The 20440-nt window shown below is 40.0% G+C and overlaps 1 protein-coding gene across 1 annotated transcript; it reads left to right on the top strand.

The window, feature by feature from the left end:
* Nucleotides 1-82: 82 nt before the first annotated feature.
* Nucleotides 83-8782, top strand: LOC139447690 (dehydrogenase/reductase SDR family member 12-like). Its single transcript, XM_071229128.1, has 9 exons — nucleotides 83-178; nucleotides 658-791; nucleotides 1655-1737; nucleotides 2830-2925; nucleotides 3418-3499; nucleotides 4035-4096; nucleotides 5575-5773; nucleotides 6629-6766; nucleotides 8387-8782. The coding sequence occupies exons 1-9, from the start codon at nucleotides 123-125 to the stop codon at nucleotides 8500-8502; spliced, it is 966 nt and encodes a 321-aa protein (XP_071085229.1). The 5' UTR covers nucleotides 83-122; the 3' UTR covers nucleotides 8503-8782.
* Nucleotides 8783-20440: the final 11658 nt, after the last annotated feature.

Genomic DNA, 20440 nt, shown 5'->3' with positions numbered 1-20440 from the left:
CATCCCTGTCCCCATGCTACTTATATATCATGCTCCATATCCTGATATGTCTTCCTCACACTGTTTGCATTCCATGTTTGCAGGTTTGTCAAAACGACGGAACTAACTACAAGCAGTTGAACATGTCATTCTTCAGAAATGCAATCTGGTTTGTGAAAGGATTAAAAGAATATACAAAGTAAGATATTTGCAAATGCACATTTACAATAATATCACACATACCATAATCACTGTAATAAGATCCTTGGACAATTAGTTAATTGACAAAGGGGACTGTTTGTTAAAAAAAACATATACAATGATGTCAATGATGAAGCTAGAGAGAATAAACTTTGTTTAGTTCAAACAAAACTAAAACTTTTGCAATAAATGATTACTATAGTCCTCGCCACTTGAAAAAGAATCATGAAATATTGCCATGCCTGAGACTCTGCGATTAACCTGGTCTGCTCAGGGGTCAATATGTTGTGTCTGAGTGAGGTATCCATGTTAAACCGTGACATGGTATCAGTGGGCTGGTACTATAAAACCGGCATTAGTCTGGGCTAGTACAAGCAGACACATGCCCGCATTAGCATGCATGTCACTATACAAGTGCAATAATCTTTAAAGTTACATTAAACCCCATTCATGATTTCATAATTAATGTTTGTTCAGATCAGGCTATGCCTCGGCTTGTAAGGCATTCAATGCTGGTGACCTGGAGGTTGATGTAACAGGGAGGAGTTTCATGATCACAGGGGCGAACAGTGGAATTGGAAAATGTGCAGCAATTGCTATTGCAAAGAAAGGTATTCACTTATCATACACCTAAGATTAAAGAACAGTTGTAGTCACGATCATGGTAGATTGCCGGTCAAATACCCCAACATTGCTCAGATTGTGAGTATGTGCATAAAATACGTAAAAATAATCCCCACCATGACCCAATACATTTTGAAGTGCTTCTCATGGTGTAGAAGCAGGGTATGAAACTCCCAAAAATTTCAGCCAGACCACAGGACTGGCTAGCTGAAATATTTGCCATCCCTGACCAAAACCTGCCTGCCCACTATAATCATATGTTTCTCAGGATAATTTAATTAAAAATATGAAAACTGATTGCTTGTAGCATAAGCGCATCGCTAAATGTTAGGTTGTCTAAAAGCTAACGTGGTTTCTTTTTGGTTACATTTTATCATTCATCTTTACATGTGAATTAATGCTTATCATCGGGAAATATTTAGAATATTTTCACCTATGAAATATAACCCGATTTGGCAGGGGGATTTGAAAATCTGGCAGCCCGAGTTGAAATCAACCCGTCTAGGACGGTCGGGCAGGCAGGTATTTCGAATGCTGGTAGAAGACAGTACAGCATGTAGAGTCTCATACATCCTGCTAGCGAAACCTGTAGCTCATTTTCTGCTATCAAATACTTGCTTAACTTCTTTCAGTGGCATTTAGAAGTTGGTGTGATGAAGTAAGACGAGTTCTATAGCACTAATTGTAATAAAGAAGTTGTTCATCCATAGAACTCGTCTTACTTTAAATACTTGCTTGTCTGGTCTTGTCTGACTATGTAGAAGCCTCGAACTGAGTGTAGCTGTCATCTTGCTGAATGCAGCTGAAAACGATGTTGATTTGTTTTATTAACCTGATTTGTATGTTCCAGGTGGAACTATACACATGGTATGCAGAGACGGCAAGCGAGGGGAAGAAGCCAAGGCAGAAATAACTGAACTGTCTGGTAACCAGGTAAAGCCCAGACGATGGAGGAAATCAGTATTGTTTATTCACATACTTGTTTGACTGAAATGACAGCATTGGATTGACTGATATCATTTATCAATACCGTATTTGCTGTCATAAGCACCCTGGATCCTTAGAATACTGACGAAGGGGGACATTATTTAAAATATACACCATGAAGAAGAGAATTTATGGATGTCAACTTCTTTATTATGAGGAACACGTTTTGGAATATATGCTTACTCCTTCGTCAGGTGAATCAACTGATGAAGGAGTAAGCATATACTCCAAAACATTGGGTTCCTCATAATAAAGAAGTTGACAACAGTAAATTCTCTTCCTTATGTGTATCACTTCTAAATGCCCTTCAAAGACCTCATATGCCATGAGTTAAATGTTTTGTCAGATATCGAGCAGCTGCTGACAAGTTACTTCAAACATTAGTTACGCTAATTACCGATATATATCCTTTTATCTCTGCAGTTTTCTGTAAAAGAATTACACACGAAAATCGTACAGTGTCATGTAAATCATGTATATTTTCTGTCTCTGTATAGACAGCTTGGTCAGGAGAAGCTTAATATGGCTAATATGGAGTTAATTGGTGATTTCATTCCAGGAAATAGACTCCCATTTTCACACTAAGTCCAAGGTGTTAAGGCTGTACTGTCACCAAAATAGCGCTGTGCGAGAGTTATTCGTGCATCAAATCTTTATAGAAAACTTTCAGTTTATGGTTGTTAGCTGAGCGTAACTCTTTTAAGTAAGGAAAGGTATAACAACTTCTTTATAACAATTAGGAAATAATCATTTTGGTGTAGGTTCTAATGCTGGTTTCTTCCTTGCAAACAGTGTTAGAACCTGCACCGAAACGTTGCGCCTAATTGTAATAAAAAAGTTGTTCATTGATATATCTTATCATACTTAGTACTCCAACTTCTAAATGCCTCTCAAAGAACGGAACTGTGTTGGCGGTGCATTTGGTGTGATGAGATCGATAAGATAGGATGTTAACCTAAGAGAATAAAAAGTTTAAAGTTCAAGCCAATGTTTTGCTGGTGTTTATCACAATAAACCTGAACCATATCTTCCTTCCAGAATGTTCATCTCCATTTACTGGACATGTCGCAGCCAAGAGATGTCCTTAAGTTTGCCTCAGATTTTGAAAAAAATACTGGAAAGTTAAATGTTTTGGTGAGTATCAAATACACTTCCTTGATTTTTCTGTATGTTTTGCAGGGCATTGTGAAAATAGGGTTGCTTGTAACTCAAGACTCACAGGTCTTGTTCTTTTGTGTGTTGTTTAACACCGCACTCAGCAATATTCCAGCTATATGACGGCGGTCTGTAAATAATCGAGTCTGGACCAGACAATCCAGTGATTGACATCATGAGCATCGATCCACACAAATTAGGATACAATGACATGCATCAACCAAGTCAGCGAGCCTGACCACTTAGAACAAGCATAGTCACCATTAATGGCAAGCATGGGTTGAATAGAATTATGATTGAAAGAAAAAATAATTTTGAGAAAATGTGCAGAAAGGTCAACCTATGAAATCACGAGAGAATGTAGCTTAGACATTGGCAACAGCAGCAGAAAAATCCACTCACTGTCTACTTCCAGCCAACACAGAGAACAAGCTGATTAAATACTGTTCTTCTGTTGGTTTCCTATCGCAGATAAACAATGCAGGGTGTATGGTGAACACAAGAGAGGTCTCAGAAGACGGCCTGGAGAAGAACTTTGCCACAAATACACTTGGTATGTCATCGGTTATCACAAATCAAATGTTTCACACATACTGGAGTGTAAACACAAAAACAAGTATCAAGCCTTGATGTTTATGTATAAAGACATAGTCCACCAAGAATTCTTTTACAAGTTTTGTTCAATGTTTCTGATTTTGTACAAATGATCTCTTCAGTGGTTTAATGAAACTATCCATACATACATACTGTTGGCAATACGGGGGGCACGGGTGGCCCAGTCATCTAAAGTGCCGCAATTCGCTGTGCAGAGTTGGGTAACCCAGAATGGGATGTCCTCAGAGCTTTGTTTAGCGGCAGCGAGAACTTAGATCTGATTTTAATGAGATTGAATTCTTTCGCAATAGTTGCACCTTTTATTCACAATACTAGGGCAAAAATACAAATACAATTTAAAAAGAGAAATTTCTGATGCTGGCTGATCACTTTTTCTGAACCCATTTTTCGAGTCGATACCTAATTGTAACTAGTTGTTGTTGCTTGGCCTTCCTGAGCCTTATCATTATTGATTCACAACATGCATGTTTCAGGAACGTATCTGCTGACTGCATCTCTTATTCCACTGCTGTCACAGAGTGAAGATCCAAGAGTGGTGTGTATATCAATCAATCATCCCCTTGTAGAAATATTAAGGCCAAACCAAAGTATTTACTTTTTATGGAAGCAGCTAATCCAGTTTTGTCTAAATTACAAAGAAAATATGTTTGTTCCTGCTGTGAAAATGAACAGATTTATTTGTATTTCAAGTTGGATGAGCCTTCATCAATTCATTGCCGTAATCGATATGAGACACTTGACTAATTCTCGCCCAACAGCCATTTAGATTTTGTGTTTCTTGTGTCCATTTCCGAAACCTTCGTAATGGCAGTGAACATGTTGGACCAAAAGAATGAATATCAAGTTGTTTCTGATATATTTTGATAGTTTATTTTGCAATTTGTTCTTGAATTAATATGTCATTCTACTTTGTCAAGGAGCTCAATTGTCAGACTGACGATAACTCTGGAGGCAACCCCTTGCACTGTGTTCTTGACAAAGCACCCATAGAGATGGTTCAGAGAGAAATGGTTCATGTGTCTGCAAAACAAACTATCTTTCATAATACTCATAAATGTGACAGACATCAATTCATTGTGTAACTGCTCTTAGAAAAATATCTAGATTGTTTGACTTGACCACTTGAACAAATTGCTTTTTTGTGTCCTCCTGCATCTACACATTTCAAAACATGTTTCCTGTAAAACAAGTAATTAATTTGGTCTGGCCTTAGTAAGTAAGTTTCAACTGGTTTGAAGATGGATGCAGCATGATGACATTGAAGTAGATGATTACCAGAGAGTACCAGCTCAAGCTTTATTATAACTGTCTACCCTCTAGGATTAAGTGAGTGAGTTGGGTTTAAGGTTAACGCTGCTTTTAACAGTGTTACAGTTATATCACGGCGTGTCAGCTTAATATGGGAGGAAAGCCAAAAGTGATGCAGGTCTCAGGATGTTTACCACTTGGGTGAAACCCACGAGAATGGGTATGGTGCTGACAAACCTAGAAACATAATTGGGGCGAACCGGGACTCGAACCCATAATGATAGGTTTCTGGCGTGCCCAAGGGAAACAACTCTGCACAGCGAATCGCGGCGCCTGAGACGACTGGGCCACCCGTGGCCCCTCTTGGAAGAATGAACCTCAATTTACCAATATACCGATAATACCTCACCCCCTAATATGAACATATTAGTAAATAAAGTCACTACAAGAAATAGGCCCACTCACACTCAATTTGTTTGTTTGTTTAATGGCGCACTCAGAAGTTTTACAGCTATATGACTGCTGTGTGTAACTAATAAATTTTAGACCAGACATCATAAGTATTGATCTATGAGATACAATGACATAATCAACCAAGTAAGCGAAACTGACTTCCTGTTCTTGTTTGTCAACCCTTACAACAAGCATGGGTTACGGAAGACCAATTCGTACCTGGATCTTCACGAGGATTCTCTACCTCAATACCATGATGAAACAATCAATATAAGTCCTGAAATGTATGATAATATATTCGTATATTCGTAGGTGATTGTGACATCTGGAGGCATGCTGGTTCAGAAGCTAGATGGGAAGGACCTGCAGTCCGAGAAGATGTCCAAGTTCGATGGCACGATGGTGTACGCCCAGAACAAGAGACATCAGGTTGTGATGACCGAGCAGATGGCCAGAATTCATCCCCGCATCCACTTCTCATGCATGCATCCAGGCTGGGCTGACACACCAGGTACACCATTGTGGCTTGCACTTATATAATGATGCAGTGTAGTGCGATATTCACTCTCCCTCTCACTCACTTTTATGAGCATGATAAATGGCCTATCATCATCATATCATCGTATTTGCTTACCGTATTTGACGTAATAAGCACCCAGGGCGCTCTCAAAATTAGAAATAGAGGGCTTTTATTAGAATATAATTTCGGTGAAAGAGTTGAAAGATGATAAATTTCATGGGTTAAGCTGACAGTCTGAAATAATACAAAAGAAAAGTCTGTGTGTACCGGTATTATACACGACACATTTATTTTTCAAGAATTTAATTGCCCGTATTTAAGGGTGAATATAACACACGAGTGCGTATATTATACACGAATAAATATGTTCTGTGTACATTGAAAAATCAGAAGGGTACTAATTAGGATTGTTCACTAGCCAATATATTAGCAAATATCGCCGTGGGCACTTATCACAGCGGGACGCTTATAACGACGATTACGGTAATTAATTTATTAATACTTTTTGCTCAAAACAAACAATATACAGCTTGATAGAAGTTACTATACTCACTGCCAAAACAAATACAAACCATAGAAACAGACAAGTATGTACATTAAGAAAAGATGTTTCCAATGTGTACCATTTAATGACAAAAATAACAATCCGTCAAGTGTTACCACAGTGTCTTTATTGTTATTGTCGCTATATGGCTGAAATAATGCTGATGCAACATTAAAATTAACTCTCTCACTTTATTGTTATCACGAGGTAGTACATTTGTACTCATCCCAGCCCTAGTTAGATCCTTCCTTCATGGAACTATGGTACTATGTGAATGTACAGCTGTATGTTTTGGCCCCCAGCGGTGAGATCAGCCATGCCGGACTTCTACAACAAGATGAAGGACCGTCTGCGGACACCGGAGGAAGGGGCGGACACTCTCATCTGGCTGGCTCTGGCACCGGCAGCCATTAAACAAACCAGTGGAGAGTTCTTTCAGGGTGAGACACAGTTAGAGGACGTCAGTGTAATCAGGCGGTGTGGGTGTATTTCACCAGGGTGAGACACAGTTAGAGGACGTCAGTGTGGTCAGGTGGTGTGGGTGTATTTCACCAGGGTGAGACACAGTTAGAGGAAGTCAGTGTGATCAGGCGGTGTGGGTGCATTTCACCAGGGTGAGACACAGTTAGAGGACGTCAGTGTGATCAGGCGGTGTGGGTGTATTTCATCAGGGTGAGACACAGTTAGAGGACGTCAGTGTGATCAGGTGGTGTGGGTGTACTTCACCAGGGTGAGACACTGTTAGAGGACGTTAGTGTGATCAGGCGGTGTGGGTGTATTTCACCAGAGTGAGACACAGTTAGAGGACGTCAGTGTGATCAGGCGGTGTTGGTGTATTTCACCAGGGTGAGACACAGTTAGAGGAAGTCAGTGTGGTCAGGTGGTGTGGGTGTATTTCACCAGGGTGAGACACAGTTAGAGGACGTCAGTGTGGTCAGGTGGTGTGGTTGTATTTCACCAGGGTGAGACACAGTTAGAGGAAGTCAGTGTGATCAGGCGGTGTGGGTGTATTTCACCAGGGTGAGACACAGTTAGAGGACGTCAGTGTGATCAGGTGGTGTGGGTGTATTTCACCAGGGTGAGACACAGTTAGAGGACGTCAGTGTGATCAGGTGGTGTAGGTGTATTTCACCAGGGTGAGACACAGTTAGAGGAAGTCAGTGTGGTCAGGTGGTGTGGGTGTATTTCACCAGGGTGAGACACAGTTAGAGGACGTCAGTGTGATCAGGTGGTGTGGGTGTATTTCACCAGGGTGAGACACAGTTAGAGGACGTCAGTGTGGTCAGGTGGTGTGGGTGTACTTCACCAGGGTGAGACAGTTAGAGGACGTCAGTGTGGTCAGGTGGTGTGGTTGTATTTCACCAGGGTGAGACACAGTTAGAGGACGTCAGTGTGATCAGGCGGTGTGGGTGTATTTCACCAGGGTGAGACACAGTTAGAGGACGTCAGTGTGATCAGGTGGTGTGGATGTATTTCACCAGGGTGAGACACAGTTAGAGGAAGTCAGTGTGGTCAGGTGGTGTGGGTGTATTTCACCAGGGTGAGACACAGTTAGAGGATGTCAGTGTGATCAGGTGGTGTGGGTGTATTTCACCAGGGTGAGGGTGATGGGTTGGAGAAACAGAATTATGACATCTGCATGTAAACAGCCACCCTGCAAACACTGAGGAGATCCCATCAACTCCCACTGCCCAGTCAGTGTTGCAAATATATTTGCCTTTCAGTGTTCGCGATTATGTTGTTTGTTTTTTGTTAACGTCACACTCAGCGATATACCAGTGAAATGATGGCAGTCTGTAAATAACAGTCTGGACTAGACAATCCAGTGATTAACATCATAAGCATTGATCCATGTGATTGGGAGAGATGACATGCAAACCACCGAACCTGACCACACATTTATTAATTCACTCATTTGACAAGCATAGGTTCCTGGGGACCACTTCTAACCCAAGGGGTCAAATTACTATAAATTAGTTCTCAAATTATTTATCACACTTAGTATAAGCCAGGGATTGATTCTGTTCAATATCCTGATGGTATTTTTAACTGTTGTGCAGATCGGGTGATAGTAGCCAAGCACCTGCCCCTAGCCTGGACCAAGTCTACAAGCCAGGAGGAAGAGGAACTGATGACCAAACTAGCAGCCTTCAAGACACAGTTCCAGTCTGCATGATAGTCACCTCGTAGAGCCACACTGTTATGATGAAACTCAGACTGTGATCAAGTGGAGATGGGCTGTCGACCTTGTCACCAGGCCAATGTTCAGGCCATAATGGGCAAACTAACAGCAACTCTGGAACAGTATGTTATGCATCTGGTAAAGTAATTAGTGGAGATTACAAGCTTTTATTGTACCGGTAGTATATATCAGCAACAGGTTATGTAGGGAGTAGGGCTGATTACGTCAAGACTTTGTCAGGGATCAAGTCTTTGAAAGGCATTTAGAATTGAGAATTTATGGATGTCGACTTCTTTATTATCAGGAACACAACGTTTCGGAGTATATGCTTACTCCTACATCAGGTGAATGAATGATATGAGGCAGAGAGCATGTATATGTACATGTAGGAACAACAAAAGTAATAAGATAACAAAAGGTGGAAGCCAACGGTATCCTCCCATTAGTCATACAGGCCATTTGTCATACAGCTTATAACAACATAGGATATGCATGACTGGACCACTAATCCCCTGCCTTCTACCTATCAATATGGACTGTTCCACACAGATCATTAGCTGTGTTTTTGTTTAAGTTTGAATTATAGGGAACACCAGGATTATAATTATGAATGATCTTGTGCTAATTCATTTGCAGATTGTAAGAAAACAAATTGTAAAGCAGAAAAGTAATTAATAAATTAGTATGGTTTTATTCAAGGTAATGTTATAAATATGAACGATGTTTAACAAGAATTAATTACATAATTCAACATTCAAAGCATCATAATGGCGGATAATTGCTATCCAAGCTTCAATGGACTGCATCAAGGAACTGGACTGGACTTTTCCTTCCTTGGTTCAGTTGATCTTTCAGTCTCTGGAGTCTATCGTCTATGTCCTGGTATGACAACATGAATGAGGATTCAAACTCAGACAACATTATTGCACATACCAATATCTTTTTTTTCTGTCGGTTCGCTGAAAGTTAAGAATATTCCACTCTGCGTGTGTAAGGATATATCATATGACATTTACTTACCTCTGTGTACATGGAGGCCGTTCATGAAAATCTCCGATGTTTTGATTAGTTGACCTGACATGGATCAGAGCAGCGCATAGATAGAACTCATTGGATGGCAAATATTGTTCTGGATATTGATTACATTGTTTACTTACCTCAATGGTGTTTATAAGGCATTATCACCTTGTATGTATTGTCTGTGTTATATCCTGTGTAGTGCATATATACATATTATCTTTGTTACTCATGTTTGTAAATGTTATTTATATATAATGTTATGCTCTCTGATCAAATTGATGTTTCTTGAATAAAAAATATTACTAATAATATCAGTCCTCATGTGTCAGTTTCAGGTCTGTGGAAGGGGCATTTGGGTAGCCTAGGGGTTAAAGTGTTCTGTCGTTCCGGAATCGATTCGATTCCCACATGGGTACAATGTGTGACACCCATTTCTGGAGCCCCCCCCGATATTACTGGAATTTTGCTAAAAGCGTCGTAAAACAATACTCACTGTCACTCACTCACTCTATGGAAAAAGCTGGATTGCATCCGTGCTGATTATGTCTGTACATCCTCAAGAAGGCATCTAGGTTCCTGTGTACAGCTAGTGGTTACAGCATTCGCTCGTCACGCCGAAGACCCAGGTTCGATTCCCAACATGGGTACAATGTGTGAAGCCCATTTCTGGTGTCCCCCCGCCGTGATATTGCTGGAATATTGCTAAAAGCGGCGTAAAACCATACTCAGTCAGTCCTGTGTACAGCACAAAGGTCACAAATCAGGTGAAGATGAAGGTGAAGCGGAGAGTAACTGAATGGGTGATTGTGTACAGCAACTTAACTCCTGAGTTTGTAGGGCTTCGGTTCTGCCCCACAATGAAGCACATGTGGCACATATATGTGGTGCCTCCTTATGTGTCTTTGATCAGAATATGCCTGTTCACCCAGCAGTGATTTTGTACCCGATAGGATGGTCATATGAATGTTAGGGCTGGGACGGGTACCTTGGGTACTCGGGTTGGGTGGGTCCTCCTGGACTACCTGGACCCGTGGTTAGTCATCTGATATTCAGTTTAATGACAATAACAGTAAAACTCCATGGTTACACTACAAGTATAGCTAATGTTGACATTTCCTTTTGACTAAGCAAGCATTCGTTCTGACTTTTATATGTTCGAGTAAGGATAAAGCATCTGTCAACTTCAGTGTATGCATGATCAGATCATTTTATATGTGTATATAAATAGTTATTGCCAGGGCTGCAGTAAAACAATTCATGTTCGGATATTTTATACCCAACTCTAAAGCAGGTGCCCAGGTAGGGCCGGGTAATAGGGTGTTGGGTACCCTGGAGGTAAATTTGGACTCGTCCCAGCCCTAATGTTGACTTTCTAGGACCTCACTGGCAGTTTAGGTTGAATAGTTCAAATGGAGGAATGAATGAATGTTGTTTACGCCACACCAGCAATTTTCCAGCTATTCGCGGCAAGCCGAATGGAGGATGAAAATTGAGGGCACAGATACATTCACAGGGGCAACAATAATGTAGCACCATAAGCATTTACTTGGTAAATGGAATCGGACTCATTATTATTTGATCTTTATTATTATAATAATGACTGTTATTAAGGATCAGTGAGATGACCACAGTGGTTTGATTGTTGTATCATTGGCAGAATTCACGTTATTCAAAAAAATACAGAATTTCACATGGTAAATTAGCCATAATAGTTATGCAGTCACTCAAGCCTGTTGCTTGACGTCCTTCCTCAGTCCTCCAGGGTCCACTTGGTCTATTCCATCACCTTCGTAATACATCAGGCAGCCATGGAGTATTGAGTTATGTAATAGTCATATGCACAAAGTATATAAGTTCCAATATAGACTACTGCCAGTGCTGACTGAGATCCTAGTGGATGAAGTCATCATGATACTCAGTACAGGGCTATTGTCAAGGTTAAAACTGATGGGAAATATAAGAGAAAATTGTTGGTAAACGTGCAGCACAATTTTCCATCCATGAGAATAATTTTTTTCAGTGAAACATAAAACTACCATTTGTTGGAATAGAATCCACTAGAATATTACCTCCAAGGCTGACAAACAACACAAGACATATTTTGAATGACATCAGTTTTTAATCAGTATTCCATCAGTATGTAAAAGTCAACAGTGAGCACTGAAAACACATGTTCAGTACTTTCCAACATCAATAGGAATTTCTCTCGTCTTTGGTCCTGTCATCAAACTTTACTGGAAATATCACAAAGCATATGATAACATATTGTGGCAATTTATCATTTGAGCCGTACTTAGGGAACATTAACATGGCAGTTCTAGAAAGCTTGTGGGGGCAGTCGGGTAACCTAGTGGTTAGAGTGTCCGCTAGTCACACCTAAGACCTGGGTTCTATTCCCAACATGGGTACAATGTGTGAAGCCCATTTCTGGTGTCCCCGTCGTGATATTGCTGGAATATTGCTAAAAGCGGTGTAAAACCATATTCACTCACTCACTGCTTATGATGCAAATAAGCCTAAATGAGGATTAGGTGGTCACAATGATGACTGTGTATGGGCAGCTCTAGGATCTGTAGCTGTAATTCAGGGCAGAATACATTCGCAGTACACAAAGCTTCACCAAGGAACCTACTAGAATGAACATCCAATGGTTACACTGATTGCCCTTTTTCATCCACGGCTTGAATTGTTGCTCGTACTATTAACCACCAGTTTTCCTGGCCCTGGTTACTTACAAGCTGCCTTCTACGTCAGTAGAGCACATTAACTGTAGCACAAACACTGTTTGCACACTCACTATAGGGGCAATAAAAGCAATTTTTTTATGTACAGAAATTATGACTTACAAAACCATTTGATTTGAAAATGTACCCAGAGTTAAGAAAAGTCCAGATTCGACTCCACGATGTATTCAACAAACTCACTCAATCAAACCTAACTGGTAATACTGTTTTTGTTGTTTAATGCTTCACTCAGCAAAATTACATCGGTCTCTTAATAATTGAGCTTGTGCCAGACAATCTAATGACTGACATGATGAGAATTGAACCAGGCTATTGGGATACGATGACATGCATCAACTAAGTCAGTGAGTCTGACCACCCGATCCTGTCACCTCTTACGACAAGAATGGGATACTGGAGACGAATTCTATCTACAGGAATCTTCACAGGGATAATGCTTACAAAGCCATATAGGCAGGAAAGACACGATGCTTACCAGTACATAACAACACAGAATGATACACACAACTGGATGTTCAGACTGACCTGTGACTGTAGATAATTGATACCTTTCATTCCTATAAACCTAGATCTCTTGATCATTCAAAATTAAATAGGGGCGGTCGGGTAGCCTAGTGGTTAAAGCCTTCGCTCGTCATGCCAAAGACCCAGGTTTGATTCCCAACATGGGTACAATGTGTGAAGCCCATTTCTGGTGTCCCCTGCCGTGATATTGCTGGAATATTGCTAAAAGCGGCGTAAAACCATACTCACTCACTCACTCAAAATTAATTATTACCACAATATATTACCAAACTGCATTCTCTTCACAGAAATCCATTTACAAGTACATTTGTCATACCATACATATATATATTATATATATAAACATACAGTTTCATTACACTCATTCTGAACAAAAGAGGAAAAATACGTAATCTTTTCAAGATAAAAATTGCAAGAAGAGCGAATCAGAGAAGTTTCTGCATCTCTACCTTGTCATATCAACCCTCGCATGACATGTGGGGAAGTACATGCACATGATCAGCACTACGTAAAGATTCCAAACTAATAAATAATCAAAGACACTAAACCTAACTGCACATAAAACTGTTGAAAAACTCAAACTTAGGGAAACCAGCATGGACAGGCATCTGAGTTACTCCGAAAATAAACACTGTTGACAGAACTGAATATTGATCAACTATTTCTGTAAAGTATCTTTATGAACAACTTATTTACACATTTAAGCATGCTGAGTAATCCCTGAAAATTTGTTCTTTTTTGCTAACATGCAAAGTTTATGCTGTTTAAACATGGACATGAAACTGGCACACAAAAAGTAAGCATCCCAATCTCATTTAAATCAGTTCTTAGTACTCGCTGTCGCTAAACAAAGATCTGAGGACATCCCATTAAGGGTCACGTCAGAACGACCTTTCATCCAACCAATCATAGCGTCGCTTACCAGATCATGAAAGTGACAGTCAGAATGTGTTTTCTAATCATGCAACCACGAAATATTCAACACAGGGTATTCCGAACGAGTTACAGGTTTTATGATTATATCCATACAATCTAGGCGATTTATAAGCCATTCCAGAATATTCTTCTAATCAGTTTTAATTCTTTTAATCAAGAATACGGCAAAATAAGTTTCGACGCATAGTCACCAGTTTGAAACTAGTGTCGTAAAGCTCGAGAAAGCTGCCTTCTGATTGGCTAATGTCGATTTTTTGTCGGTCATTTCATTGGTCGGTCATAATTCGCGAAAGTTCGTTCTGACGTGTCCCGTAATGGGATGTCCTTAGATCTTTGTTTAGCGGGAGCGAAAACTAAGATCTGATTTTAATGAGATCGTAAGTGTTCAAAAAACATCTTAGCAAAGGAAAAATTATTTTTGCTCCAAAGTGCTCAAATACACCATTGTCGCACACACATACGTTAGTACTGATACTTTATACATCTAAGGCAATATAAAGGCAGCCAGAATAGAATCTATGTACAAGCCTAGAGGACAATATGGTGTCAACAAAGCACAGTTAACATACATATACTTAAAAGATGTACTCATCTCAACACTATGTCGTTACCAGTCAGTAGTCTACACTGTGACAGGATAAGGTTATGTTGCAATAGGGACACTGAAACTGCCAATATCAAGGCAGGGAAAACATTCACAATTCTAAAGGGTATCAGAAGTATTATATGACTAACATCTTACATTCTAGCTTCAAAAATCTACACATTTAGATTTAATAACAAGCACTGGTGTGACTAAAATGTGTGTCAAATCCTGTGTGGAACTTATGGGGCTTAGTGAGGGAATGTTGCCCAATGCCTCAGTCTCCATTATTCCAGCTATAGCATGGTGACATGTAAGTAATCGATCATGGACCAGGCAAACCCAACAAATCTCATTAAAATCCCTTCTTACCTCTCTATGTGGAAACACCTCCATAGGACAATGGATCCCCACCACAAGGTGACAATAAATTGTGATCAACCAAGTGATGGAGGCTGACCTCCTGGTTCGATAACATGCTATCTTACCAAGTAACAGAGGCTGACCTCCTGCTTAAAATAACACACTACCAACCAAGTGACAGAGGCTGACCTCCTGGTTCGATAACACGCTATCTTACCAAGTGATGGAGGCTGACCTCCTGGTTAAAATAACACACTACCAACCAAGTGACAGAGGCTGACCTCCTGGTTTGATAACACGCTATCTTACCAAGTGATGGAGGCTGACCTCCTGGTTCGATATTACACTATCAACCAAGTGACAGAGGTTGACCTTGTTGTTAAAATAACTCACTACCAACCAAGTGACAGAGACTGACCTCCTGGTTCGATAACACGCTATCTTACCAAGTGACGGAGGCTGACCTCCTGGTTCGATAACATGCTATCTTACCAAGTGATGGAGGCTGACCTCCTGGTTAAAATAACACACTACCAACCAAGTGACAGAGGCTGTCGTCCTGGTTCAATAACACGCTATCTTACAAAATGATGGAGGCTGACCTCCTGGTTAAAATAACACACTACCAACCAAGGCTGACCAACGAAGATGAGGAACTGGGGACCTAGTCTGACGCCCTGGAATCCCTGTCACCAATTATTGCTCCTTTTATCAAATTTGACTTCCTCGGCAAGAAAAGTGAAAAGTCTGAGCCAATGCTGGATGGTGTACATGCACCAAGAATGTTAGAAAATGTACAACTTTATGAATAACAACCGATTTATTTTATTGCATATAGTGACTTGTCGACGTAGATTCTTACACCGTTATCAAGCTCAACGGGACTAGGGCTGGGACAGGTAACTCGGGTACCCGGGTCGGGTGGGTACTGAGTAGGACCTGGGTACCCACAGGACTACCCGGACCCGTGGTTAGTCATGTGATATATTGTCTAATGACTAAAATTATTTGGAACTCTATGGTTACACTACAAGTCATTAATGTTTGCTTTTCATTCTGACTATCCACCCATTCCTTCTGATTTTTCATATGGTTGAATAAAGATATAACTTAAGTCAACTTCAGTGTATGCATGACCAGATTGTTTAATACATGTATCTAAATACATTTTGGCAGGGCTACGCTAAAAAAGTTTCCAATCGGACATTTTGAGACCTACCGTGGGTACCCGGGTAAGGTCGGGTAATAGGGGGTCGTGTAACCGGGTAGTAAATTTGGACTCGTCCCAGCACTAAAGGGGACCTACTCTGCTCCAGCTTGATAATGGCGTTAGAATCTACATCGAAACGTCACTATATGCATTAAAAAAAGTTGTTATCCATACAGTTGTACGTTTTCTCACCAACTTCTAGAATGCCAATCAAACAGTTATGCATAGTGAAGTATACAGGACAGTTGAAACACGCTTATATTCATAAATGATACTACATTCAAGTTCAGTGAAAGAAACTGATTTTTGATTTGCACATTGATAACCTTTGACAATATTTGACAGTAGTGTTCAGACTGTCTACCTAATAAACTTTAAGTTCAGTGTTTAAAATACAACACAAACAGTCCTGCATTCAGTAGCAAATCTTTACACACCTCCCTTTTCACAATGTCTATCAAGTGAGACATTCTGTCTTTAACATCTGTGCACAAGAATCATGCAATGTTTAATCAGTGTTAAAAAGGTTTCAAAGTAGTACAAGCCAGTCTATTTGAGATGTAGTACAGATACAACCCTGTTTCCATGATAGGCAGAACAAATACAACCCTGTTTCCATGTGGGGGCACGGGTGGCCCAGTCGTCTAAGGTGCTGCGATTTGCTGTGCAGAGTTGCGTCCCTTGGGCATGACAGCCTGGTTTATGGCTGACAGTTGGGTAAATGAGGCTGATCTCAGTAGTATATCCTAATTTGTGATCATGTCTATAATGAGTCAATCTGTTAAACAGACAACATTTTCAGGTAATTAGTATTGTGACTGTATTTGTTTGTCTGTTATTTAACGCCGCACTCAGCAATATTCCAGCTATATGACGGCAGTCTGTAAATAATCAAGGCTGGACCAGAAATCATGAGCATCGATCCGATGACATGCATCAACAAAGTCAGCAGGCCTGACCACCCAATCCCATTAGTCACCTCTAACGACAAGCATAGTCGCCTTTTACGGCAAGCATGGATTGCAGAAGACCACTCTCTACCTGGATCTTCACAGGTCACACGATGAGCTGAGACACCTTGCACTATATCACACGAGACGTCAATAACATCTACACAAGCTTCACTGACTGAATGCAGGAGACGTACAACAGAAATAATCTCTCTGGGGTTTGCATAAGGGTTCTCCACTGACAAACATCAAATATCGTAGCAAGAGCAGAAACTCCAAAAAGCAAAAAATGACATGAACACGTTTCCTATGTCCCCAAGGGCACACTGGCAAGTCTGCACATGACAGAAATGTCTTCGATGTATCCTGAAGAAGATCATCATATCATTCAGTTGAACCAATTTTACAAAAACTAAAAGCCAGGAGACAAAATAAAATTGTTATTTCAAAAATATATCTTTTTAACAAAATTAGAATGGTATTTCCTTCTGTCAAACAAGAAATCAATATTTTGGAGATAGAATAGGTAAATATAGTACTACTATCACAAAGCATATACACAGAAACACATCTTCACACATTCAATAACAGGAAATATTCTACATCAATCTCTTTTTCATGAAGATCGTAAGACAGCTTGGCGACACAAAACAAATAAATCCTAAAAATGCAGTTCTGACGGCATGACTTCTAACAGCGTAATCCATCTGCAAACATTATCTATTGACATGATATTTCAAAATCCAACATATTGGTCACAAATTGTATTTTGTTATGGAAACAACATTACCTAATTTCTTCACTGTTCAATAACTGAAGAGGCAGATGGTCTTACATATTTCGCCACCAGAATTTCTTGGTATATATTGCCAGGTGTCAATTTTCATTTTCTGGTCGTATAGATATACACATGAGAAATGAAATATTTTTATTTCAGGTAAAACAATTTTTCTACCTTTAAGTTAAAGCAGGTTGATAATCAGAACAACATGTCTTGGACACGGTAGCTGTTTGAGTGACATAGGAAGGTCCATATACAGTGTATCATGTAAAGGTATGTAACCATGGTAACCATATGTACAGCGGATTAGTACAGCACAATAAGTGACAGTAACATACCGTATTCGACGTAATAAGCGCCCAGGGCGCTCTCAAAATTAGAAATGGGGAGCTCTTATTAGGATATTATTTTGAGTTGAAAGATCGTAAATTTCGTGGTTTATGCTGACAGCCTGAAATGTTTATATACGACAGATATATTTTTCCAGGATTTAATTGCCCATAATTAAGGGTGCATATAACACACGAGTGTGTTTTTACACGAATAAATAAGTCTTGTGTACATTGATCAATTGGAAGGGATGCTAATTGGGATTGTTCACTTGCCAATATATTAGCAAATATCCCCGTGGGCGCTTATTAGAGCAGGGCGCTTATTACGTCGAATACGGTACATGTACACTAGAGCAGCGAAGCCCTGATAATCCAGACAGTGTAACTCCAGCAAAGTCTAATAGATCGACACCTTTCTGGATAAATGAATGATCGTGACATCACTAACTAAAAGCTGCCTCCGTGACATCACTAACTGAGAGCTTCCTCCGTGACATCACTGAGAGCTTCCTCCGTGACATCACTAACTTCTTCCGTGACATCACTAACTGAGAGCTTCCTCCGTGACATCACTAACTGAGAGCTTCCTCCGTGACATCACTAACTGAGAGCTTCCTCCGTGACGTCACTAACTGAGAGCTTCCTCCGTGACGTCACTAACTGAGAGCTTCCTCCGTGACATCGCCAGGTGAGATCATATTAACACGACAATGCACAGTTTCCATGTGATTGGTGGGAGAGATCATGACACCTGTGTATGCCTTCACTGACGTCATAAAAACAGATTGCCCACATGCCTGTAACTGGACGTGGCCTCTAGTTTTGAAATTATCATTTCCGGGATTAAAGTATCATTGCTTCCATTGTTTAGATGGTGAACAGCATATTTCACAATCGTTAAATACAAATACATCAAATAGTCCAAGATTCAGAAGTTTTATGAGGCCTATATTCTAAAATATTATGGGACCTTGCATTCAACCTTGCAATAATGTTAAACTCAGTATTGATGCATTTTGTCTAGTGAAATACACATCAAAGCTAAAATATTAAAATATTAGTTATACTTACAACCTGAATTGATAAATGAATATCATCCAAGTTTGGGACTTTTAACTAACATTTCCTGTTGAGATGCCTCCATAACTCCTTATCCAAATGACTACAGCAACGACTTTGTGTCCTTATCAAAAGGGTCTCCTTATCAAAAGTACACATATGTATTATTAACGGAAGTGTTTTAAATTGCCTTCTATGGAGAAGCAAACATTGTCGAACATGTCTAAATGTCAAAAACGTTCTCCCATTCTCACACCTTGTGCATGCACTATCCATTATATTTCAATGACATGTATTTGTTCACTAGCTGTCCCTGGCTATAGGCTGCAGGTATGTACAAAGCACCTTACTAGATTCTTGCTACATGGAATAAGATCAAACTGTAATCAATACATTGATTAATGGTCACAGGGTAAAGTGATTTCATAATTCTTCCATCTGTAGGCACACTGTCAGAGCTCCAGATAACCTGTGCATTTGCGTAAAATACACAGAATAAATCACCATAGCCTAAGTAATATTGAGTTGCTTACATACAAATATGCATGAAAAAAATACATCCAACAGCATAACAAAACTGTGTAATTATCCAATGTAGCCTTTCAGATGGCATACCTGTGTGTGTCAACAGGTCACTATTTACTGACAAAAGGCAGGCAAGGCGTATACATAGAGAATCTCACCCTCGTGTCTTTTGATATCAAATATATCAACAAGTGTTGATATATTTGATATCAAAAGACACGAGGGTGAGATTTTATTTATCATCCAACATCATTCTTTCAACTTTTTCAATTTGTAGACAGTAATTAGCAGTGTCTTCAGTGTAAAAAGTACTGCAAACAGCTTCAGTGGCAGAGCCATTAGTGATGTCATTTGATTGTGACGTCATGGTAACCAGTGACGTCACAATGGTCTGCAAAGCATTGTGATGTAATTTCATTGCAGCGATATCTACAGTGTAGATATCGCTTGATCTCATCCAAGGATATCTCCTGTGGGAGCCAGTTTTGGATGATAAATGACCTCTACAGCAGTAAGTGAGTTTGGTTTTACGCTGCTTTTAACAATATTCCAGCAATATCATGGTGGAAGACACCAGAAACGGCCTTCACATATTGTACCCATGTGGGCATTCGAACCCGGGTCTTCAGTGTGACGAGTGAACTGTTTAACCCCTAGGCTACCCCATCGCCCCCTTCTACAGCAGGGAACAATGCAACTAAGTACCATGAAGTACTTTACATGGATGTTATCATTCCCTTTGGGTAGTCATAGTTTTCAGTGGGTATTCAATATCTTCTCTCCCTAGATCCAGTCCATTTGAGAATTTTTTAACTGGTGACTGAACCTTTTTAAAGCATAAGTCTGCTTAAAACTCTTTATCAGGGGACTTCTAATTTGTATCCATCCTTGTGATGGCCAAAGT

The sequence above is a fragment of the Haliotis cracherodii genome, unplaced genomic scaffold (genome assembly GCF_022045235.1).
Source record: "Haliotis cracherodii isolate W230 unplaced genomic scaffold, xgHalCrac1.p SCAF_7, whole genome shotgun sequence".
Lineage (NCBI taxonomy): Eukaryota > Metazoa > Mollusca > Gastropoda > Lepetellida > Haliotidae > Haliotis > Haliotis cracherodii.
This window is presented reverse-complemented; position numbering and strand designations above follow the sequence as displayed.

What these genes read in the sequence shown, in the direction of transcription:
- LOC139447690 (XM_071229128.1), top strand. Translation starts at nt 123, where the DNA reads ATGTCATTCTTCAGAAATGCAATCTGGTTTGTGAAAGGATTAAAAGAA. An exon ending in CTGGAAAGTTAAATGTTTTG is followed by an intron (nt 2,926 to 3,417) that starts GTGAGTATCAAA and finishes TTCCTATCGCAG; the next exon opens with ATAAACAATGCAGGGTGTAT. An exon ending in AGGCTGGGCTGACACACCAG is followed by an intron (nt 5,774 to 6,628) that starts GTACACCATTGT and finishes TTTGGCCCCCAG; the next exon opens with CGGTGAGATCAGCCATGCCG.